The 25,398-nt window shown below is 40.7% G+C and overlaps 1 protein-coding gene across 2 annotated transcripts in view; it reads left to right on the forward strand.

The window, feature by feature from the left end:
- The window catches only part of DNAH10 (dynein axonemal heavy chain 10), a 132,522-nt gene that overhangs the window by 27,572 nt on the left and 79,552 nt on the right, over positions 1-25,398 (forward strand). For both annotated transcript variants that reach the window (XM_041729521.1, XM_041729520.1), the window contains 13 exons: positions 337-509; positions 1,103-1,254; positions 5,721-5,885; positions 6,694-6,901; positions 9,171-9,327; positions 13,118-13,594; positions 13,702-13,860; positions 15,286-15,402; positions 15,487-15,589; positions 18,014-18,192; positions 22,212-22,423; positions 23,477-23,630; positions 24,999-25,232. In XM_041729521.1, coding sequence (XP_041585455.1) covers positions 337-509; positions 1,103-1,254; positions 5,721-5,885; positions 6,694-6,901; positions 9,171-9,327; positions 13,118-13,594; positions 13,702-13,860; positions 15,286-15,402; positions 15,487-15,589; positions 18,014-18,192; positions 22,212-22,423; positions 23,477-23,630; positions 24,999-25,232 — 2,490 coding nt within the window. The remainder of the gene's footprint in view (positions 1-336; positions 510-1,102; positions 1,255-5,720; positions 5,886-6,693; positions 6,902-9,170; positions 9,328-13,117; positions 13,595-13,701; positions 13,861-15,285; positions 15,403-15,486; positions 15,590-18,013; positions 18,193-22,211; positions 22,424-23,476; positions 23,631-24,998; positions 25,233-25,398) is intronic.

Consider the following 25,398-nt stretch of genomic DNA (forward strand, 5'->3'; position numbering starts at 1 on the left):
GGGAACTGGACCACACACGTCCTATCAGAAGGGGCAGCTGCCGTCTTCCCCAGTCTGTGCCTGCCCTACCTTCTCAGCCTTTCTAAGTGTTTGAGAAGAAGCCATAATTCTGGAGTTTGACATGCAATTGACCAGTTTTTGAACATGAGCGGCAATCGAATTCTTTAAAAACTGTTCACTAAACAAAATATGTATTCAAGCTAGCTAGGCAGCTGTCCAGGCTGTCAGGGCATCCAGGGCCCTATACTGATTGTTTTCCAATTTACGTTTAACTGGGGCTGTACGGGCTGCGTCTTGGACCCGCCTTGCCATGCTCATGAGACATCTCTTCCACAGACTTCTACCGTTGCTGATGAGGCTGCTAACTCTGACAAGGGAGCTATATTTGCAGTCAATTTTTCACCTGCTCTCAAGGAGATTATTAGTGAAACGAAGTACTTGGAACAGCTAGGATTCTCTGTCCCCGAATTAGCAAGGAATGTTGCTCTCCAGGAGGACAAATTCCTTAGGTAAAAAGATTCTTCTCTTAAATCAACAGTAACATTTTTGATCTCGGGACCCCTTTCCATTCTTAAAAATTAATGTGAACCCCACCCTCTCCTGTTTTCTCTTTAACTACCAGTATTTGCCACCTTAGAAATGAAAACCAAGCAATGTTTAAACTGTGTATTTATCCATTTATCTAAAAGTAGTGATAACAAACCTATTACATGCTAACATAAGTAACACTTCCTAATGAAAATAACCAATATTTTCCCAAAGAGAAACTTAGTGGGAAGACTCAGCATAGTTTTCAATTTCTGCATATCTTTCAATCAACACTTTAGCCTGAAGGCACCTGGGTTGGGTTGCTCAGTCGGTTAAGCATCCGACTCTCAATCTCAGCTCAGGTCTTGATCTCACAGTTGTGAGTTCAAGTCTCCTTTGGGCTCCATGCTGGGTGGGAAGCTTTCTAAAAAAAAAAAAAAAAAAAGAATAAAAAAGAAAAGAAAAGACAAAGCTTTAGTCTGGTTAATGGTCTTTTGTAACCTATCTAAAAGGTCAAGCTTTTTATGAGCTGCATCGTACATCCTCATATCAGTGACTTTCCTGTTTTGCACAGGTACACAGAAGGAATACAGCGTATGTTGGATCATTATCACATGCTCATAGGAACGTTAAATGAGGCAGAGTCTCTTCTTCTCGATGATCATTCTCAGGAATTAATAAGAGTTTTTAGGTCTGGATATAAGAGGCTAAACTGGAACTCACTAGGTAATATGATTCATCTACCTATTTATTGCCTTTTAGACTGTGTTGCAAAATAAATTTTTTAGATTGTTTTAGCTGAATTATAATTTTTGTATGTGTGTAGATGTCACTAACACCTGAGTTTTGAACATTAACCATTTATACTTGATGGAACTTAGCACTAACCTCAAGGCTTTAGTTAGGACTGAAGACCAGATGGGATGCCATTTTGACACTCTGCTGGCCCTACCCTTTCTCTTCCAAAAATAAAGTATCTTTTGCTTTTTTTCCTAATATTTTTCTATTCTTTTTCTAATATTAAAATTTTAATTTTGAAATCATTTATAGATTCATACCCAGTGAAGAATTAATACAGAGAGGTCCTATGTATGCTTTACTCAGTGCCCCCCCACCCCATGGTAACTTCTGCAAAACTATAGTATAGCTCACACACCAGACATATTGACATAGGTATAGTCAAGATGCAGAGCGTTTCCATGCCACAGTGATACTCATATTGCCATTTTAAAGTCATATCTACTTCACTTCCTTTCGTAGCCCCAACCTCTACAGCCATGAATCTGTTCTCCTTTTCTATAATTTTGTCATTTCAAGAGTGTTATATAAGTGAAATCATATGTAACCTTTTTGGGTTGGGTTTTCTCTGCATAATTCTCTGGAAGGTTTTCCAAGTTGTTGCATGTATCCATAGTGTGTTCCTTTGGCGGTTAGAATCGCATGGCATCAATGTGCCCTCATTTAGCCATTCACCTGCTAAAGGATACCTGGGTCATTTCCAGATTTGGCTAAGATGAATAAATGTTTGTGCTAGAAAAATATTTGTGTTTGGGGCTTTATGTGAACACGAGTTTCATTTCTTTGGGATAAATGCTCAGGGGTGCAATTTCTGGATCCTATGCTATTTGCATGTTTAGTCTTTTTAAAAAATTATTAATTGCCATTGTGTTTTCCAGAGTGGCTGTGCTATTTTGCATTTCCATCAGCAATGTATGTTCTATTTTTTTCTAGGTCTTGGCCAGCATTTTGGCATTGTCACTGTTTTTAAAGTTGTAGTCATTGCATAGCTATGTAATGGTCTTATTGTGGTTTTGATTAGCATTTTTGTATTGGCTAATGATATTGAGCATTGTTTCACTGCTTCTTCGCTGGCTGTATATATTCCTTGGTAAAATGTCTTTCTGTGTCTTTTGCCTATCTTCTAATTATACTGTTTGCTTTTTTTACTTTGAGTTTTGAGAGTTCTTTCTATACTTTGGATACTGGCCCCTTGTTGGATATGTGGTTTGCAAATATTTTCTCCCGCTCTGTAACTTGTGTTTTCATTGTCCTAATAGCATCTTTTGCAGAATGAAAGTTTAAAAATTTGAGAACCCAATTTATCAAGTTTTCCTTTTATGGATCATGCTTTTGGTGTCAAGTGTAAGGATTTTTTTTGCCTAGACCTACATCCCAAAGACTTTCTCTTATTTTTTCTAAATATGTTATAATTTTATATTTTGCAGTTAAGTTTGTGATCAATATTGAGTTAATTTTTTGTACAAAGTGTGAGACTTGAAATTTATTTCTCTCTCATCTTGTACTTCTTCCTCCTCTTCCTTCTTCTTCTTGACTATGGAAGTCCAGTTTCTTCAGCATCATTTGTTGAAAAGGCTTTTTCCATTAAATTGAGTTTGCATCTTTTTAAAAAAAGCTTTTATTTATTTGAAAGAGAGAAAGAGAGCGAGAGAGCATGGGCGGGGGGGGGGGGAGCAGAGGGAGAAGCAGACTCCCCATTGAGCAGGGAGCCCAGGGTGGGGCTCAATCCCAGGACCCTGGGATCGTGACCTGAGCCAAAGGCAGACACTTAACTGACTGAGCCACCCAGGAGCCCCTGAGTTTGCATCTTTGTAAAAAACTAGCTGGGCACATTTGTATGGGTCATTTCTGGATTCTTTATTCTGTTCCATTAATCTATGTGTCTGTTCCTCTGCCACTATCACACTCTTGATTACTGTAGCTATATGGTAAGTTTTGAAATTAGTAGACTGATTCTTCCCATTTTTTTCCTTAAGCACTTATTTTGGCTATTCCAGTTCCTTTGCTTTTCCATATAAACTTTAGAATAATCTTGTCTATATCTACCAAAATATGCTTTCTGGGATTTTGATGGGAATTATGTTATCTATATATCAAATTTAGGGAAATTGATATCTGTAGTATGTTGAGCTTTTGTAGTCCATGAACATGGTATATCTTTACACTTATTCAGATCTTTGATTTTTAAAAAAAGATTTATTTATTTATGAGAGAGAGAGAGAGAGAGAGGGAGAGAGAGAGGCAGAGACACAGGCAGAGGGAGAAGCAGGCTCCATGCTGGGAGCTGGACACAGGACTCGATCCTGGGACTCCAGGATCGCGCCCTGGGCCAAAGGCAGGTGCCAAACCACTGAGCTACCCAGGGATCCCAGATCTTTGATTTTTTTTCATTAGCACTGTGTAGTTTTCAACATACAAGTTTTGTACATGTTTTGTTAGATTTATGCTGAAGTATTTAGCCTTTTGTTGAAAGGTTGTAGATGATACTGTGTATCATCTAATTTTGGTCTACATGTTTGTTGCTCGTCTATAGAGATACAAGGGGATCCCTGGGTGGCTCAGTGGTTTGGCGCCTGCCTTTGACCCGGGGCATGATCCTGGGGTCCCGGGATCGAGTCCCACGTCGGGCTCCCGGCATAGAGCCTGCTTCTCCCTCCTCCTGTGTCTTTGCCTCTCTCTCTCTATGTCTATCATAAATAAATAAGTAAATCTTAAAAAAATATATATATATAGATACAGTTAATTCTTTTTATGTAGTCCCATCTACCTCCAGGCCTTTTCTGATACTACCATGGCAGGCATGAGAAGCAGAGGGGTTGGGATGCCTCATCACAGTATTATGAAGGTGGAAGTCTAGGCTGCCCCAGGTAACCCTTACTGGCAAGGGTTTGAGTGAGGTCATAGTTTTTGTCTATGGTGTTTGACTAGAGTAGAGTATTTGCTGTGTAAAATATTCTGTCTTTCCAGAATGTCCCTTCCCTGGTCCTTTGGCTAGAGAGTGCAGACTTTTGGGGGGCTTTGGCATTTATAGATCACCGGCTTCTTAAGCTCTAAGTTTGAGATATAGAAGGAAAAGGAACCCAAGGAACTCATTCTTCAGATCCCAAGGTCCTAGCCAGTTTGCTTCTCTTCACTTTTTAGAGTCTTATATTTGTTTTATAGATTATGTGCAGGGTTCTTAACTGTGTTTGGCAGGAGGAAAAAGGAAAAGCATGTCTACTCCCTCATCCTGGAAGTAGAAGTTCCCTTTACTCTTTTAAATAAACAAGGCCTTTTTGCCTTTTTTCCCCTTTCTTTTCAAATCTTCTCCCCTCTTTTCCTTCTCTTTTTCTCTTCTCCTTTATATGGAGAACATGTCCATTCAGACTTTGGCTCCAGAGTTAAACCCTTGAGTGAAAAGTCCAGCTCTACCCATGTGACTCAACCTTGTGTAGGCTCAGTGTCCTCATCTGTAAAGTCAGCATAATCTTAGTACCCAATTCACAAGATTGTTGTAAAAATTTAACGACATAATAACATGCTTAGACTACTACTTGACCAATCATAGGTGCTTAATTCAGGTTTACTATTCAAGTTATTGCTGGTTACGTTTCTAAGCAACAGGTCGAAGGAGACTGGCGGCAGGGTAGGGTAGAGTGGAGGGTTCAAGTTGCCATGGCAATGAGAAGACAATAGAGTTGGACCTTCTCTTTCTCCTCACAGTGCTTAGATGATGGTTTGCTAAAATCTGAATCGAGAAAATGTATCATTTGGTTGATTCTGAGAACAGGGCTCCTTGTCCTAGTCCTTAAGGGTGCTAAGTGGATGTTTGCCACCGCAAAGACCCAAGATTAGATGAGCAGGGTCTTTCCTTTTTTTTTTCTTCATGTTTAAGTATTTTACTATTTCCAGGTGATTCCACAATATTTTACAGGTAATAAGAGTGGTTGGGCAGCCCTGTTGGCTCAGTGGTTTAGTGCCGCCTTCGGCCCAGGGTATGATCGAGTCCCACACCGGGCTCCCTGCATGGACCCTGCTTCTCCCTCTGCCTCTGTTTCTGCCTCTCTCTCTCTCTCTCTCTCTGTGTCTCTCGTGAATAAATAAATAAAATCTTTTTTTAAAAAAAGAGTGGCTGCACAAATGAAGTCCCTTTTTTCACATTTTCTCATGGTTAATAATTTTATTCCTGTTTGTAATGAAGTGACTGTGCTTTCGTATCCTGATCGGTTGCATTCTTTATATACATACTTATTGGAGTTCGATTTGCCAACATATAGTATAACACCCAGTGAGCAGGGTCTTTCCTATGAAGGGATGCCAGTATTAACATTCCAGATGTTGATGGGCAGGGTATGGAAAGAAAGAGTTGAAAGCTAAATATCTTTCTTTTTTTTCTTTCATTCCGCCCCTCAAAGGTATTGCTGACTACATAACTCGGTGCAAACAGGCCATTGGGAAATTTGAGTCCCTTGTCCACCAGATTCATAAGAATGCAGATGATATTTCTTCCAGGCTTACATTAATAGAGTCTATAAATCTCTTTAAATATCCAGCACCTAAAAGTGAGGATGATCTCCCAGGTAGATACAATTTCTTGTTTCTCTGATTACAGAAGAAATGAAAAAACCTGTTGGTTGTGATTGCATGAATGCAAATGCAAACACAGAGACATTTATTCCATGAATGGAATAAAATCATTGCTAAAGGTCTCAGTCATTTACTTGAAACCATCATGAGTAATTTTTGCTTTTTGCCATTTTTATGTATTGCTTAGACTGTTTTACAAATTCCCAAATCTGTGAAAACAGTAGTACTTTTGTCAATACCTTTGTAACAGTAGATTGTATTTTTTTTTCAATTTTTATTTATTTATGATAGTCACACAGAGAGAGAGCGAGAGAGGCAGAGACATAGGCAGAGGGAGAAGCAGGCCCCATGCACCGGGAGCCCGACGCGGGACTCGATCCCGGGTCTCCAGGATCGCGCCCTGGGCCAAAGGCAGGCGCCAAACCACTGCGCCACCCAGGGATCCCAGTAGATTGTATTTTTATGGGCTCACATTTACTTATTTAAATAAGGTATTTTAAGTGGTCTTAGACTAGTCAAAAAGCAATTTAAGAAAAGCAAGAATGCCCAAAGATATAAAAGTCAACTTTTGTATGCAGTATGCTTTGGCATGCACAATGGGCATTCCCATGTTGCCATTTATTTATTTATTTATTGGCCTACGGCATGTCTTGGCTTTTGGTATTGACTTATTTTCTTCTTTCAATCTACAATAGAGGTTGTTCTTGTATTTCTAAGATATATAGCTCATGTTTGGATTGCTTGTGAGTAATGTCCTTTCCTGCATCCATGAAGAATTGTAACAGATGTCTTCCTCTACAGGTGTAAAGGAATTCTTTGAGCACATTGAACGAGAAAGAGTCAAGGACGTGGACCACATGGTCAGGTGGTATCTTGCCATTGGGCCTCTGCTGACCAAAGTCGAGGGTCTGGTCATCCACACCAATACGGGCAAGGCTCCCAAGCTGGCCTCCTATTATGAATACTGGGAATATAAAATTTATGAGGTCTTGACAAAGCTCATCCTGAAGTAAGTTAACCTTGTTGCCTGTTTTAAAGACAGTGTCATAGATTAAAGTAGTCTACATATATGAATCGTTAAAGGAAGGGGTTCACAAAGTGCAGAATAGAAATCATTCGGACAGTAAGTCTGCTTTCTGGTTGAAGGGTGCTCACAGGATGCAAGGATGCCTTTCCAATTTGGCTCACATTCTTGTTAAGCCCCTCAACGTTCAGAAAAGGAAATTATGCCTCTTTCCACTTCAACTATCTGAAAGACATACATGCATCTGTGTTCAACTGGCAACAGAGAATCCTAGGTGATGCCCTCCCCTATTGAGAGAGGCTGATTTGAAGGACCTAAGACCCATTTGTTCTCCCCAGTGGTCCACAGTAAATCCCTGACTACCATGGGCATCATATATGTGTTTAATGCCTGTAATGCCTGTTTAATGCCTGTAATGCCTCACAATAGACAAGGCTCTCCCATCCCTCCTAGAGTTCTAGACCACAGCCAAGCACCTCAGCTAGATCAGCCAAGAGCTGAATGCCTAGGCTTCATTGCATGGACTTAGGATCATTCTAGGAAGCCAGCCTAGGAACTTCATACCTTCATGTTGTCAAGGGTGGTGTTCATTTCATCACACAACATCTTCTTGGTAATGAACCCCAGAAGAAATTTCTCTATCGTCCCTTCTAATCTTAGCCTCTTGAAAAAGTATTTTTATTTTTGTCTATAATTTTTTTATTGTTTCGTTTTTAAACTGTGTGGATACTTTGAACTGTTGACTTCATGTCTTCCCTTTTCTCCTTGGTTGCTGGGAAACTCAGAACCAAATTTGCAGCCTAAATGCAGCAAGTGTATAGGTATTTTTGTTTGCATTGTCTCCTTCTTGACATTCTCTCTCATATATATATATATATATTTAAAGCTAACATGTATGACGACAGCTTACTTTCCACCAGGTTCATGTTACACCCTTTACAGTTTCATCTGTATTTTTCAGACACAGACTGTTGAGAGGATAGGTGACTTGCCTAATGCCACACATACATCTAGTAAGAAGAAGGGCTAGGATATGAACCTGGGCCTCAATCACTTAACTAAATATCCCTGATTAGTGTCTATTTCCTTTCTTATTTTATCCCACTTAATTTTAGGGTTTTTTATTGCAGTTATTCTTGTGAGCTGCTAAAACTCACTTAGGAATAAGACATTAATAAATAAAATAAATACCTTCAGTTGTCTTGCTTCCTGGACCCAATTTGATAAATTTTACTAAGCTTATCCTTTACGAAAATCTGTCTTCTACAAAAGATTTTATTTATTTATTCATAAGAGACACACAGAGAGAGACAGAGACATAGACAGAGAGAGAGAAGCAGCCTCTCGGTGGGGAGCCTGATGTGGGACTCGATACCAAGACCCCAGGATCATGACCTGAGCCAAAGGCAGATGCTCAGCCACTGAGCCATCCAGGCACTCTACACATTTGATTTTTTAATTATTGCTTCTAAGTTAGATTCCTGCAGCATCCCCTTAAATATGGCACCTCCTGTAGTATTTCCCTTTCTAAAATGCAGTGTTTTCTCTGCATCCATATATCCATCCAGTCATCCATCCATTCAGTCATCCATCCATCCATCCGTCCATCCATCCATCCATCCATCCATCCATCCATCCATCCATCGATTCATCTATCCATATATCCATCCAGCCATCTATCCATCTATCCACTCATTCATTCATTCACAGGTCTTTTAGAGCCTGCATGAGGCAGACACTGGACCAGACAGGGCCCCTGTGCTTCTGGAGCTTCTCCATCTTCATAGGAGAGATACAAAACACAAGGAAGCAAACATAACCAAGATGATTTCTGTGAAAGAAATAACACAGAATAGTGTTCTGGGGAGAAAATGGAGCAGCTGTTGTAATTAGGTGGTCAAGAAAGGCCTCCAGAGGCCACATCTGAGCTGAATCCTGAGGACAAGGAATGACAGAGCCAGTGTGAAGACCATTTTTCCTGAACCAAGTGGAACAGCTTCTGGAAGTCATCACTGTTATTTAAATGTCTTCCAACTAATAGATATTCACTTCCCCAAAGTAGAAGTGAGCTATTTAAAAATATGGGCCCAAACAGGAGTACATAATAAAACTCAATTCACACTGTCTGTTACTGCATGTGTTCTTCCTCACAGCAGGTTTTCACATGTGACTTTTGTGATGCTAGCTGTTTCCATCGAGTGTTGGATGTACTTCCCTCCAGTGAGCTCTGGGTCTCTTTTGTTAACCCCCTTAGGAATTTGCAGTCTTTCAATTCTTTAATCCTTGGAAATGCTCCTTTGTTTCAAACGGACACCATTCTGACAGCTCCTGAGATCATCCTTCATCCCAATGCAAATGAAATCGACAAAATGTGCGTCCATTGTGTCCAAAATTGTGTGGAGATCACCAAGGTAAGGGCAGACATGTCTTTGTGGACTCACTGGGGACTTGTCACCACTGACGGCTGGCCGACAAGCTTTGGGAAGCAAGTTGCTGAGGCTCTGGAGAACTTAGGCTCTGCTCTGCCCCTTGTCCAGACCATTGCACACCTTCCTGGTGCCTTCTCTAGATCTTTAGAGCCCAGGTTGCCTCATAGCTTGATTCCAGCTCCCTTATCTCCTCTCTGTGTAATCATGACCAATCTCATGGCTCTTAATGCCTCCTCTCTGGAGATGACCACCTATGTCCATCTCTAGTCCAGACCTCTCTATTTTGAGTCACCTGCGTCCTTGATATGTCCCGTCTGACCTTAGTCTTGGCATGTCCAAGGTGGAATTCTTGACTTCCCGTCTTGCAACCTGATCCTGCCCCAGGTTTTCCAATCGTGTGAGCCAGAAACCTAGAAGCCAGCTTTGATTCCTCTGTGTCTTCCCATCCACCCATATCTTGCCCCTTGGAGGCCTGGTTGACTCCCATGCATCATCCCACAGCTGGACTATAGCTGTAGCTTCCATAATCCGTTCTCCACCACAGGGGGTCAAATATTTTCTATTTTAAAAATATGAATCACTTCTCGCCAGATCTCTTGTACAAAAACTCCTGATGACTTCACATTGCATTAGAACATAATCTGAACTCCTTACCATGGTCATAATCCAGCACCTGCATGCCTTCCTTTTTTTATTTTTTTGAAGATATATTTATTTTTAGAGAGAGAGGGAGAGAGAGAACATGCAAGCAAAGGGAAGGGCAGAGGCAGAGAGAGAGAAAGAGAGAGGATCTAGGCAGACTTCCCACCAAGCTCAATCTCATGACCCCAAGATCATGATCTGAGTAGAAATCAGGCATCAGATGTTCAACCTACTGAGCCACGCAGGTACCCCACCTGCCTGCCTTTCTGATCTCCATTGCTACCTGTCATGCTCTGTCATGCTCCAGCCTAATGTACCTCCAGCAGTAGCACTAGATAGATCCTCCTTGACATGATTACAGTTAACTGTTCCCTCTGCCTGGAAACTTCTGCCCCCAGACTTTTACTTAGTGGCTCCTTATTGTTCTCTATCCTGTCACCCAATTCCTTCTTCCTGTCCTTTATCACTATCTGACCTTTTCTTTCTTTCTTTTTTTAAATTCTATTTATTTATTTGAGAAAGAGAGAAAGCACAATCAAGGGGAGGGACAGATGGAGAATGAGAAGCAGACCCCCCATTGAGCAAGGAGCCCCACAAAGGGCTCGATTGCAGGACCCTGAGATCATGGCCTAGGCCGAAGGCAGACACTTAACTGCCTGAGCCACCCAGGCACCCCACTATTTGACCTTTTCTTATGTGTTTACTTGCTCATCTATCTACGACTTTCTGGTGCCACTAGAATGCAAGTTGCGTGGGACCATGGACTGTGTGTGTCTCTCCACTTTTGAGTCCTTAGCACCCCCAGCAGCATCTGGCACATACTTGGCTCTCAACCATGTAAATGCTTTTCAGATGAGTGTCTATGGGCAAATAACCCATAGTTTATGTCTCACCCACAATGGTAAAAGAGAGCCATCTGAATCACATCCCCTCAAGACACTAATGTTTCCTTTTTACTTGGATTCCTTGGAAAGTCTAGATGTGTTTCAGACATTTGATTTAGGAATTTTATAAAGCATAAAACTCAGTATAGATATTACAAATCAGGAATTTTATTCTCTGTATTTGGAAATTAATGATCAGCTGCTTATATTTTTAGAAACTATACAAGTGAAATTATTCATTAAACCTCAGTTTTTAAAAATTCTCTTAAGTTATAGGTGTTATATCACTGCATCTTTAAACAGGGAAACAATTTCCAAGGGGTAAATCAATAGGAAAGACGCTCTGTGAAACATTGTGAAAGTGAGTTATGACATTTTATGCAAGCTTAATGCCCCGCCTCCCCGCCCCCCAACCTGGTCTCCACCAACAGATGGATCTGAGGCTTTCAGTGAAGCCTGCATTATCTTAACTTTCATCAATGCTTTCTTTCAAATAAAAATAATTTTTGCCGATCCTTTTGTAAAATGCTTAACAAAAATCTCTGCAAATCAACATTTATGCCTTGGTGACTCACTGTGTCTTCATGACCCCTCTCTTTGAGCTCCAGGGTTTCCCATCTCAAAACTGAAAGCAAAATAAGCAAAAGTTTTTTCCTTTTTTTAAAAGATTTTACTTATTTATTTATTCACGAGACACACACATACACACACAGACAGAGAGACAGAGAGACGGAGAGACAGAGAGACAGGCAGAGGGAGAAGCAAGCTCCATGTAGGGAGCCCGACATGGGACTCAATCTGGGTCTCCAGGATCACACCCTGGGCTGAAGGCAGGTGCTCAACCACTGAGCCACCTGGGCTGCCCAAGCAAAAGTTTTTAACCAGGATGTTAGCAACCTCATTTATTACATGGACATGATGATGCAGTCTGCCCTCTAGGGCTGTTAATGGGATTAACTTTTGTAATGTGTATGGAGAGCTTGGCATGGTGCTTGGCAGTTCGTGGTTCCAAACAAACTTTGCCTACAAGGGCCAGTGCTAGGAATGCTCCTGGTACTTCATGTGGTTCCCATTTCACATACGGAAAGGAGTTGTGTGTGACACACCCAGGCTTTGCTGCTATGAGCCACAATTGGTTAAAGGAAGAGGGAGTCTTGACTGTGCGGCAGGGGGTATCCAATTCATGGATTTGTTCTGGGGCACTGGGGAGTTCATTTTCCTGACTTTCTGTGTCTTCTCCACCTGTAAATATAGAAACTTATGTTGTTTTATTCATCCCTGCTACAGGAGGTGGGTGGCTACTGTTATTTTATTTTTTACAGATTTTATTTATTTTGACAGAGTATGAGCGAGAGAGAGCACAAGCAGGGGGAGCAGCAGAGAGAGTGGGAAAAGCCGGCTCCTCACTGAACAGGGAGCCCCATGAGGGGACTCAATGCCAGGACCCCAAGATCATGACCTGAGCAAGGCAGATGCTTAACAGACTGAGCCACCCAGGCACCTTCTATTGTTATTTTAAAAGTTAGCTTTTTCCCCCCTTTCATAATAAGCTACTTTAAGTCCTAAAGGCTTGAAACAATAGCTGTCTATTTAGCTCATGGTTCTGTGGGTTGGGTTCTGCTGAGAGGTTCTTCTGATCCTGGCTGTGCTCGGTCACATGTCTGATGATCAGCTGGGTGTTGGCTGGGGCACCATGGTTCTCCTGTGCGTGATTTACCATCATCTTCTAAGCTAGCTGAAGTGCATTTATCTGGCGGCTGTAGGATTTTAAGAGGATTTTGGATACTAACCCTTTGTTAGACATGTTCTTTGCAAATATCTTCTCCCATTCCATAGGGAAATCAATATTGCACTATATGTTAACTAACTAAAATTTAAGTAAAAATTTTAAAAAGTCAAACTCATAGAGGCAGAGAATAGAATAGTGGTTGCCAGGGGTGGGGGAGTGGGAGAAATGGGGAGTAACTACTAATAGGTAATTTAGTGGTAATGAAAAACTTGTAGAATAAGATCACCATAAGGGTTGTACAGCATCATGAATGTACTTAGTGTAACTGAATTGTAAGTATTTTAAATTACTAAAATGGTAAATTTTATGTTATGTATTTTTTTTACCACAGTAAAAATGCAAAAGGGAGAAATAATAGTGATTTCCGTTACTAGCAAGACTTATTCCTGAATATGAATATAGGAAGCAAAATAAATACTGAAGTGCTGTCTTTTTCCTCTGATTCTTCTTTTGCCAGCATTTTGTTCGATGGATGAATGGCAGCTGCATAGAATGCCCTCCTCAGAAGGGGGAGGAAGAAGAACTTGTTATTATTAGCTTTTATAATGATATTTCCATGAACCCTCAGATAATTGAACAAGCTGTTATGATCCCTCAAAACGTCCACAGGATTCTGATCAGTCTTATGAAGTACCTCCAAAAATGGAAGGGGTATCGACATCTGTGGAAATTGGACAAAGCCATTGTGATGGAGAAGTTCGCCTCCAAGAGACCTCCTTGTGTAGCGTATGATGAAAAGTTGCAGTTCTATTCCAAGATAGCCTATGAAGTCCTGCGGCACCCTTTAATTAAGGATGAGCACTGCATCAGGCTCCAGCTAGGGCCGCTGGCAAACACAGTGCAAGAAATTGCCAAGTCCTGGGTGACCTCGCTTGGAAAGCTTCTCAATGAGTCAGCAAAGGAGGAGCTCCTTAATCTCAATGAAGAGATGAAGGTAGCAGATCACCGGATTTAATGAAACTGCTTCTCACAAAAGTTAGGTCTTTATTTGGGATTGTTTTTTTTAGGTTTACTTAGTGTTCCTTGACCTCTCTTTTATAGACTCTGGCCAAAAACCTGAAGAAGAGCCCCAGTACCCTTGAAGATCTCAAGTTTGTCCTTGCAACCATTGCAGAAATTAGAAGTAAATCTCTGGTCATGGAACTGAGGTACAGGGATGTCCAGGAGCGATACCGCACCATGGCAATGTATAATGTCTTTGTGAGTGAATGATTTTCTTAAGCATTTTACAGTTGGGTTGAATTCTAAGACCCTTTTCAGAAATACTTCTCAAATATGAACTTAAGTAATAAGACTTAAGTGTAAAGCAATCCCACAGTTATTTAGGTTAATGAAAACAGATTATTTCTTGATGTGGCATGACTCAAGTAGTATTTTTTGTAGCTTGATCTGTAACGGCACACCATGTCAATCTCTTCTTTTATTTTCACTTTATGTTAACTCCCTTTAATAAACAGGCTTTTGCAAAAATAATAAGAAGTGAGGGAGGGAGAGGCAGAGAGAGAAGGAGAGAGATAGTGTGATAAAAGAAATGAGTAGAAGATAAATAGTTCAATTGTCTTTATTTGGGGTCATTCAGGGTGGTTTCAAGGACCTTTAGAGGTCCATGGAAGAATTTTAGGGGGTCTGGGATCTCCATGAAACTGCATGCAAAATTTTGCATACTGTGCATCACATACACTCAGAATCAGCTGGAAAAACAGACTAGAAGAAAGAAGCAAATAGGTATTGTAAGTCTGCATTTGCATAAAACTTGTGTTTCCACATTTATGTTGCTTGACTGCTTTGGATACCTTCATTGAGCAGTAGCCCAAAAAGTTAGAGATCCTCTCCTCGGAAAAATGCACAGTATGCAAAATTTCTATATTTATGATTAAAATAAAAGTTTTCAATGTTGTCTTTAGTTTCCTTTATTAAGTAAAATTATTTAAAATTCTGTGTCTTAAAACTCCCTTATGGTCTGCTTATAGTGTCTGTGTGTCTCTTGGTTTCCTTCAAGTCATTTTGATCCTTACCCACCTCTTATTTCTGATTGAGTTCTGGATACCACACATAACAAATTTGTAGAGAGGATAGGAGGCTCCAGATGTTATATTTCATCAGAGATTTGTTGTTGCTTCTGACAGCACAGCTGGATGTATCAGCAAGCTAAGATAACCTTATTTTAATTAGAGATTAAGTGTATATGAAGCTGAGTTTTAGTTTATGAAGGGCTTATCTCTCTAGGTTATCTCTCTATATTATTTACTTATTTTTTAAAAATAATTTATTTATTTATTTGAGAGGGAGACAGCGTGTGTGCAAGTGTGAGGGAGAAGCAGACTCCCTGCTGAGCAGGGAGCCCAGCAGGCTGAATCCCAATCAGGACAAAGGCAGAAGCTTAACTATCTGAGCCACCCAGTAGCCCCTATCTACTTATTTTTAAAAATGATTTTATCCTGATTTTCTTTTCATTATAAATATATAATTTTTTCTAATTCAAGCAGTTATTTTTTGTGGGTTCAAATGACCTAGCCTGCTATTTTCAGAAGCAGAAATCCCTGAGAAGTAGTTTTGACCAGAATTTCAGTTTCAAATTACAGATTATTTATTATTTGTTCTGTTTTTTTTTTTTTTTTTAATTAGCCTTCTGATGCAGAGAAAGAACTGGTTGACAAGATTGAAAGCATGTGGTCAAATCTGTTTAATGAATCAGTGAATGTGGAGCATGCTCTTGGGGGCATAAAGAGAACTTTCACAGAGGTACCTTTTAAATTTTGTACTTTCTGAGTAAAGATATTGACAAATATCTATTGGGATAAGTGAATGCAACCCTGCCCTTCTCAGATTACTCGAGGTGAAATATCAAACTACAGACAGCAGATAGAGGATTTTGCAAAGCGTTTTTATCGTGAAGGCCCTGGTTCTGTTGGTGATGATCTTGATAAAGGTAAGACTATTCCCATTGGACTTACTGAGATACTTGAGTATGTTTTGCTTAAGAATTTTATGGGATGATGGAATAGAGCAGTGGTCTAACCTTGCCTGTACACTGGGTTCACCTGAGGATCCCAGATCTGAAAAGTCTGATCCCAAGATTTTTAAAGCTCCTATGGGATTCTAATGTGCAGCCCAGATTGAGCCCACTTAGAGGGATAATGTGAAAGAGACAGAATTTTCTTTTTCTTTTTAATTTAAATTCAATTTAACACCCAGTGCTCATTTTCATCATGTGCCTTCCTTAATACCCGTCACCCAGTTACCCTGTCCCCCCCGCCCCCCACCTTCCCTTCTGCAACCCTTTGTTTATTTCCCAGAGTTAGGTGTCTTTCCTACTCAGTTTCCCACCTTCCCTTATGGTCCCTTTCATTATTTCTTATATTCCACATATGAGTGAAACGATATGAAAATTGTCTTTCTCTGAATGACTTATTTCACTCAGTATAACACCCTCCAATTCAATCCATGTCTACGTAAATGGTAGATATTCATCCTTTCTGATAGCTGAGTTATATTCCTATATATATATATATACCACATCTTCTTTATCCATTCATCTGTCGAAGGACATCGTGGCCCCTTCCACAGTTTGGCTATCGTGGACATAGCTGTTATGAACATTGGGGTGCAGGTGTCCCATTGTTTCACTACATCTGTATCTTTGGGGTAAATACCCAGTGGTACAATTGCTGGGTTGTAGAGTAGCTCTATTTTTAACTTCTTGAGGAACCTCCACACTGGTTTCCAGAGTGACTGTATCAGGTTTCATTCCCACCAACAGTGCAAGAGGGTTCCCCTTTCTCCACATCCTCACCGATATTTGTTGTTTCCTGTCTTATTAATTTTAGCCATTCTCACTGGTGTAAAGTGGTATCTCACTGTGGTTTTGATTTGTATTTCCCTGATGACAAGTGATATGGAGCATTTTTCCATGTGCTTGTTGGCTCTATGTATGTCTTCTTTGGAGAAATATCTGTTCATGTCTTCTGCTCATTTCTTGACTGGGTTATTTGGTTTGGGGTGTTGAGTTTGTTAAGTTCTTTATAGATATTGGATACTAGCCCTTTATATGCCATGTCATTTGCAAATATCTTCTCCCATTCTGTAGGCTGCCTTCTGGTTTGGTTGACTGTTTCCTTTGCTGTGCAGAAGCTTTTTATCTCTATGAAGTCACAATAGTTCACTATCGCTTTTGTTCCCTTGCCTTTTTAGACATGTTTTGTAAGAAGTTGCTGTGGCCAAGTTAAAAAAGGTTGCTGTTGTTCTCCTCTAGGATTTTGATGAATTCTTGTCTCATGTTTAGATCTTCCAACCATTTTGAGTTTATCTTTGTGTATGGTGTAAGAGGATGGTCCAGTTTCATTCTTCTGCATGTGGCTGTCAAGGTTTCCCAACACCATTTGTTAAAGAAACTGTCTTTTTTTCCTTTGGGTGTTTCCTGCTTTGTGGAAGAGGAGTTGACCATAAGTTGAGGGCCCATTTCTGGGTTCTCTATTCTGTTCCATTGATCTATCTGTCTATTTTTGTGCCAGTACCATACTGTCTAGATAATCACAGCTTTGTAGTATAGCTTGTCATCATTGTGATGCCTCCAGCTTTGATTTTCTCTTTCAACATTCCTCTGGCTATTCGGGGTCTTTTCTGGTTCCATACAGATCTTAGGATTATTTGTTCCATCTCTGTGAAGAAAGTCCATGATATTTTGGTAGGGATTGCATTGAATGTGTATATTGCTCTGGGTGGCATAGACATTTTCACAATATTTATTCTTGCAATCCATGAGCATGGAATGTTTTCCCTTCTCTTTGTGTCTTCCTCAATTGCTTTCATAAGTGTTCTGTAGTTTTTAGAGTATAGATCCTTTACTTCTTTGGTTAGGTTTATTCCTAGATATTTTATGGTTTTGGGTGCAACTGCAAATGGGATTGATTCCTTAATTTATCTCTCTGAAGCTTCGTTGTTAGTGTATAGAAATGTAACTGATTTCTGTGGATTAATTTTGTATCCTACCACATTGCTGAATTGCTGTGAGTTCTAACAATTTTGGGGTGGAGTCTTTTGGGTTTTCTATGTACAGTATCATGTCACCTGCAAAGAGGGAGAGTTTGACTTCTTCTTTGCCAATTTGAATGCCTTTTATTTCTTTTTGTTGAGACAGAATTTTCTAACTTGAGAATTTTGTTTATGTACCTGGCCCTCTGGTTTCTGTTGGAGTGATGGAGAGATGAAGTCGTGGTAATTCCAAATGTGACTTCCCAGGCGATTTCTGTGGATAAAAAGATAGTTTATGTGCATTGCCTGTAATTTCTTACTCCATTTTGTGTACCTTGTATTTTTATGCACTCATTGATCTATTTATTTACTTGTTCCCCAGGAGTAGAACTTTTAGCCACTTTTGAAAAGGAGCTCACGAAACATGAGAAGAACCGTCAGGAATTGGCTAATGCTGAGAAACTTTTTGATCTTCCAATTACAATGTACCCAGAGCTGCTCAAAGTGCAGAAGGAAATGAACGAACTGAGGACCATTTATGAGCTCTATGAAGGACTAAAGGTAAGTGTCCAGCCACAGACTCCACTCACTGGGGGCAGTGTGAGACCTAGGCCCAGTGGATTGTGAGGCTGCCATAATAATAGGCCTGGGGAAATTTTCATAGAAGCTCTCTCTTTGGTTCTTTTTTTTTTTTTTAAGATTGTATTTATTTATTTGACAGAGAGAAAGAGAGTGAGAGCACAAGCAGAGTGGGGAGCAGGCAGAGGCAGAGGGAGAAGAAGGCTCCCTACTGAGCAGAGAGTCTAATGTGGGGTTCAAACTCAGGACCCCGGGATCATGACCTGACATTTCCACAATTTTCACAAGTGTCTGTCTGGAGGCAGACACTTAATAGACTGAGCCACCTGGGTGCCCCATCTCACAGTGGCTCTTGGGAAGAAGTAATGGGGAGCAATTGCCAATGGATCTATGGTTTCCATTTGGGGTGATGAGAAAGTTTTGGAACTAGATGGTGGTGATGATTGTACAACATAGTAAATATACTTGATAACACCGAATCGTACATGTAAAACTGGTTAAAATGGCAAATGTGTGTGTATTTTACCACAATAATAAAAAAGAAAACTCTCCTTGGTGGTTGAGGCTTGGTTAGGGAGTGGGGTAAACCATTTAGCTGGAAGTGGAAATTAGAAGTAGCAAATATCATGGCATTTGGATGCCTCTCTTGAGAGTATGTTCCCCATGCAAATTCACACCATTCATTTCTTTATTACTCATCCATTCACTCTGTTCTGTACAGCCCAGCACCATGCTGCTTGGAGAATAGGGTCTGGAAAGGAGTTGCATCTGCCCATTCCATTCCTGCCCTCTTGAGGCCCCAGGAGAGATTGACTGTTGTAGTCTGGTTCTCCTGAGAAACAGAACCAATAGGCACCAAATAGACTTTTCTCTCCCTAAAGTAATCTCTCTCCCCAACATGGGGCTTGAACTCAGGACCCCCAAATCAAGAGTTGCATGCTCTACTGACTGAGCCAGCCAGGTGCCCCACCAAAAAGATTTATTATAAGGAATTGACTCATATAGTTATGGAGACCAGAAGACCCAAGATCTGGGGTTGGCAAGCTGGAGACCCTGGAGAGCTGATGGTGGAGTGCACATTCGGGCCCGAGCTAGAAGGCAGGAGAAGACTGCTGTCCCGGCTTGAAGATAGTCTGGCAGAGAGACAGTTCTGTCTAACTCAGATTTCTTCTCTCTAGTTCTTCCCACCCACAGTGGGGAGGGAAATCTGCTTTGCTTAGGCTACTGATTCAAATGTTAATCTCACCCAGAAACACCCTGGGAAGCATTGTCCAGAATCACGTTTAGCCAAATATCTGGGCATATGTGGCTCAGTCAGGTTGACACATAAAATTGATGATTACACTGAGCCACAAACAAATCACCATCCTGCTCTGATTTGTAATAGGAATACAGTAGCTAGAGCACCATGGGGCCCAGAGGAGAAAGGATGTGGCCTAGGGAGGGGCATTTGAGCAAGGCCTTGAACCAGGAGCAAGTTTTTTTCCTGGTGCAGTCATTGGATTTAGGGCCCCCCTACTCCAGCACAGCCTCATCATGATTAATTACATCTGCAAAGACCTTATGTCCATATAAGGTCACATTCTGAGGTTCCAGGGGGATATGAGTTCATGAGAAGGGGCACTCTTCAGTCCAGTACACCTGGGGCTGGGGTACATGGAGGAGGAGAACAAAGGGCTGAGCCTGGAGCCCTCCAACATCAAATACCCCAAGACGATGCCCCCCAAGAAGAAAAGAGAACAAGGAGTGGCCTAGGTGGTAGGAAGATGTCTTGGAAGCCAAGTGGAAAAAGCCTTTCTGAGGGCGTGTGATCCAACCACACCAAATGCATCAGATCAAGTAAGAGAGGAAGTGTGGAATAACCACCGAATTTCACATCATGGAGGCCACTGTGACCTTGGAAAGAAACATTTTGATGCAGTGGTAGCTGTGGAAGCCTAATTAGAGTGAGTCCAAGGTATTTGCCCCAAAAGAAAAGAAAGCATAGATCCCTCCAAAGACTTTTACTTGAATGTTCACAGATATTTTATTTGTAATAGCCCAAACTAGAAACAACCCAAATATCCACCAAGTGAACAAATAAGGAAACTGTGTTACATCTAGTCCCATGGAGTGCTAGAAAGTAGTAGAAAGGGTCAAACTATTGATGTACTAGGGCAGCAACATGGATGGGTCTCAAGATCATCTTGTTGAGATATCAAAGAGTACATCCTGTATGATTCCATTTGCATAAAGTTCTAGAACATGCCAATGAATTTATCATGGTGGAAAGCAGGGCAGTATTTGTCTAAGGGTGGGAGGGGGTGTAACAGAGTCAGGAGGAGACTTTTGAGAGCTATGAATGACTTCACAATCTCAACTGTGGCGATGGTCTTGTGGGTGTGCACACATGCCAGTACCTAGCAAATTTGGCACTTTAAATATATCCAGTTGTATATGCCAGTTAATTCTCAGTAAAGATTAAAATAGACAAAGAGAATGGGAAGAGAGGAATCAGAAACGCCAAATCTAGACAGCTTTCCAAATGTGTTTTGTTGCAAAGGGAAGCAGAGAGATGAGGAGTGGTGGGTGGAAGGGATGTGGGGTCAGGATGGGAGAAATTACAGCAGGAGTTTGTATAGTGATGGGAATGATCCAGTAAGGAGGAAACACTCTGTGATCGGAGACAGAGGGGAGGCTTGCTTGAGGGATGTCTGATGTCCCTGAGCAATAGGGAAAGAATGGGGTCAGCATATGGCCCGGGTAGGAGGCAATAGGATCATATGGGGAAGGCAGAGCATATGCGTAGAGATGCTTCTAGTGGGAGATGTTGAACGTTCTATTCTGATTGCTTAGGGAGGTGCACAGCAAGGTCGTCAGTGGAGAGGATGATGAGCAGGGAGGTTGGCTGGTTGAGGATGGTGGAGCAGGGGTGAGGTGGTGGTGTGGGAAAGAATGTCACAGCAGCTGGGCCCCAAGGGAAAGCAGCCTTAGGGCCCTGGATTTAGACTGAGGCTTGTGAATGAGGATGAGTGTCCTCAGCCATCGTGGTTGGCTGCCCAGGTGTAGGTGTTGAGCACTGATGAATGTCAAGGAGTGGATTTAACCACAGTTATGGTTTTATAAACTAATCAGTGAGAGAGGGGCGGGGAACAGGGTGGAGGGAGGAAAGGCCCTTTAATCACAGACAGGCTGCACGTTTAGGTGTTGGAACTCCCAAGAAATACTTTTAGTTTCTTTCTGATTCATCTCATTAAATTTTTACAAAAAAATACAGTAGTGAATCATGGATGTCATTTCAACATAATCTAAAAAGTTATTTGAGCTTTTAATATCTTTTTAGAAGACAAATGAAAAGTTGTAAATACATCTTAAAGTCATTTTCATCTGAGTCAAAATTACCATATGTATATTTCATCAATCAACATAATATTCTGTTAAATATGTTTTGTGACTGGAAGCAACCCCATTGAGCCCAGATGTCACAGGTTGCAAATAAATGCAAAGTATCCAAGATGGTAAATTTTATGCAAGATTGTACTTTTTATGTTAAATCTCAGGAAGCTACAGCACAAAAAGTCTTTTCTGTATGATAATTGGGCAGGATTATCCAAACTGTAAGTATTTTGTAATCTTAGCTGCTTTTGTTGGGAAAGAGAAGCACATTAAGACGGAACCTGAATGAAGTATATGCCTTAAGTACGAAGTGGCTCTGTGATTTAAGAGAGAAGGCTGTTAACTGATTCTATACTTCTCGCTTTTCATCTGTGGAAAGGAAGACATAATTTTGGATTCTGCACCTCCTCAGGAGACAGCCTTATTTTGTCAGGGCCTTGAAAAAGTTGGAATTCTTTTGTTTGTAGTTTTGGAACCAGTAATCCATACTTCCTTTTGTGAATTTGAGGTTTTTGTAGGTAGATGGGTGATAATATTTGCAAAGAAGGGAGCATGACCAGGGATTAAGCGCTGGCTCCCCTGGTCAGAGGGTCTTATTGATGGGACTATTTCTCATCCATTTCCAGGTTGCAAAAGAAGAATGGTCTCAGACCCTCTGGATCAACCTGAATGTTCAGTTCCTCCAGGAAGGAATTGAAGGTTTTCTCAAGTCTCTTAGAAAGCTACCCCGGCAGGTCCGAAACCTTTCAGTGGCCTACCATTTAGAAGCAAAAATGAAGGCATTCAAAGACTCGATTCCTCTACTTCTTGACTTAAAGCATGAAGCACTAAGAGACAGGTTTGTTTCATCCTGTTACCTGTTGTGTAAGGGGGAGGAGTTTTAGTCTAAAACATGTCTTTGCTTAGATCTGATGACAAAATCCAAAGGTCACATTTCTATGAAATTGTTTCCGTGTGAAGTTTGTTTGTTTCTTTTTAGATTTTATTTATTTATTCATGAGAGACAGAGAGAGAGATTGAGAGAGAGAGAGAGAGAGAGAGGCAGAGACACAGGCAGAAGGAGAAGCAGGCTCCCTGTGGGGAACCTGATGTGGGACTCGATCCCAGGACCCCAGGATCATGACCTGAGCCAAAGGCGGATGCTCAACCACTGAGCCACCCAGATGCCCCTCTGTGTGAAGTTTCTATACAATGATCAACCACAAGGATTCTCCTGTTTTTTTTTTTTTTTTAAACAAATCCTGCCAGATGTAAACGGGCATTTGTGGTTGCTTCATTCTAATGTTTAAAATATTATAGCAGGGGATCTGGGTCAGTACCATCCAACAGAAGTACATGACCCAGATATGTAATTTAAAATGTTTCCATTAGCTGTTTTGAAAAAGTAAAACAGGTAAAAATAATTTTAGTAATATATTTTATTTATATTTAGTAATATATATAGTTAGTATAATATATATTTAGTAATATATTTTACCTAACCCAATATGCAAACTAATCCAATATACAAATCATAGCGCAGAGCTAGGAGCACAATAAATATTTACTGAACACACGACAGCTCACAACTTACACCAGGGTCTCCAACAGGCTGAGTGAAGTGACAGAGGTCGAGATCACTGGTCTATGGGACAGAAGTAGGTTCCAAAAAGTTAAAAGCTTCATATTCTCTTGGGTGGCCGTAAAGACTAGCCATCTAAGAGCATATCTTGCTAGATGTTGTTTCCTGGGTTTGGTTCTGGAAACCAATGGGATTTTGGAAAACTTTGGAACTGTAATTCCAATGATGTCCTCATTTATAATGGGATTTGCCTTGTGATTTAAGCAGGAATAATTAAATTCATCACTAAATCCAGGAAGCATGAAGTCTTTATTTTGGATCCACTTTCAGGCATTGGAAAGAGCTTATGGAAAAAACAGGTGTATTTTTTGAGATGACAGAGACGTTCACCTTGGAAAACATGTTTGCTATGGAACTTCACAAACACACGGATGTTCTCAATGAGATTGTAATGGCTGCTGTCAAAGAGATTGCCATTGAGAAAGTAAGACTCTTTTTAGATATAAAAACAGTTTAGGGGCAGCCCTGGTGGTGCAGTGGTTTGGTGCCGCCTGCAGCCCGGGATGTGATCCTGGAGACCCGGGATCGAGTCCCACATCGGGCTTCCTGCATGGAGCCTGCTTCTCCCTCTGCCCATGTCTCTGCCTCTCTCTCTCGCTCTCTATGAATAAATAAATAAATCTTTAAAAAAAATAGAAATAAATAAAAACAGTTTAGAAAAAAAGAGAATTATTTTTATTTCATTTAAATTTCAGTACAGTTAATACACAGTGTCATATTTGTTTCAGAGAATTATTATTATTTTTAAAGATTTATTTGAGAAAGAGAGAGAGAATGAGCTGAGGGAGGGGCAGAGAGAGAGGGAGAAGCAGACTCTCCATTGAGCAGGGAGCCAGACTTGGGGCTCATTTCCAGGACCCTGAGCTCACGACCTGAGCTGAAGGCAGGTGCTTACTCAACTAGGCCACCCAGGTCCCCTAGAGAATTATTTTTTTTTTTTTTTGGGCAAAGACAAAATGTTTGTTTTGGTACTCATTGTATTCAAGTAATAAAGAATTGTTTGCTCTAGAAATAGGATTTCTGCTTGGTTAAATTTTTTATTCTAAATTATGGTTTCTCACTTCCAATGTATTTATTAAATGTATCAATGGATGTTCATGGTAGAAAACTGAGAAATCACTTATAATTCTACCACCTGAAGATAATTATTAGTAACATTTCAGTGTATCTCCTTGAATACTTAAAAGTGTGTAGACACATGCTTACGTATACCTCTACACACCTATACAAACTATACATAGTCATACACAAACATGTATAAACACACATACATGTATATAAATGCATATACCACATATACATATGTATGCAATATACACATATATGGATCACATACACATAAATATTTATACAGCTGTTTTTTGAAAATCATTAATAGGCATATTACTTTGTGATCTGATTTTCTTTGCTTAATGGTAAACATAGGGGTAGGATCGCACAGGGAGCAGGGAGGTGGACTAGGAAATTTAGACCTTGGTTCTGGTGCTGAGTGACCTGACCAAGCTCTCTGAGCACCCAGTACCCATCTCTATAAAATGTGGGTAATAATCCTTATTTCACTAAGCTGCTTTGACAGAAGGCAATCCAAATGCAATGTGCTTACCTGGCACACAGCAAGTGCTTGGTAAGTGATGCTGGGGTCACCATGACAGAGTTTCTACTTACCAGAAAACTGACCCTGACTCTGGGTTGAGCAACTGACCAAAGGCAAGCTCAGGGAGTTGCTATTGGGTTGGAATTTTGTTTTTCCAACGTCTGTGCCCAAACTTCTCTTTTTTATATTCCTGACCAGGCTGTGAAGGAAATCCTGGACACGTGGGAAAGTATGAAGTTTGCGGTGGTCAAGTATTTCAAAGGCACACAGGAGCGAGGCTACATTTTGGGGTCTGTCGACGAAATCATCCAGTGTCTTGATGACAACACTGTCAACCTGCAAAGCATCTCGGGAAGCAGATTTGTGGGGCCTTTTCTTCAAACTGTTCACAAATGGGAAAAAACGCTTTCTCTGATAGGGGAAGTCATTGAGGTGAGAGAAAAGCAGGATAGCACTTTCATAGGAGAATATTTTGTGCTCAGTCCCTGGTGATCCTCCAACGTACTTTTTCTGGCTTGATTTATTTTGGGGTTGTATGTGGATGATTAGAAGAGTCAATCTGAGGTTTAATTTCAATGAATGCATTTTTAACTTCCAT

The sequence above is a fragment of the Vulpes lagopus genome, chromosome 14 (assembly GCF_018345385.1).
Source record: "Vulpes lagopus strain Blue_001 chromosome 14, ASM1834538v1, whole genome shotgun sequence".
Classification (NCBI taxonomy): Eukaryota; Metazoa; Chordata; class Mammalia; order Carnivora; family Canidae; genus Vulpes; species Vulpes lagopus.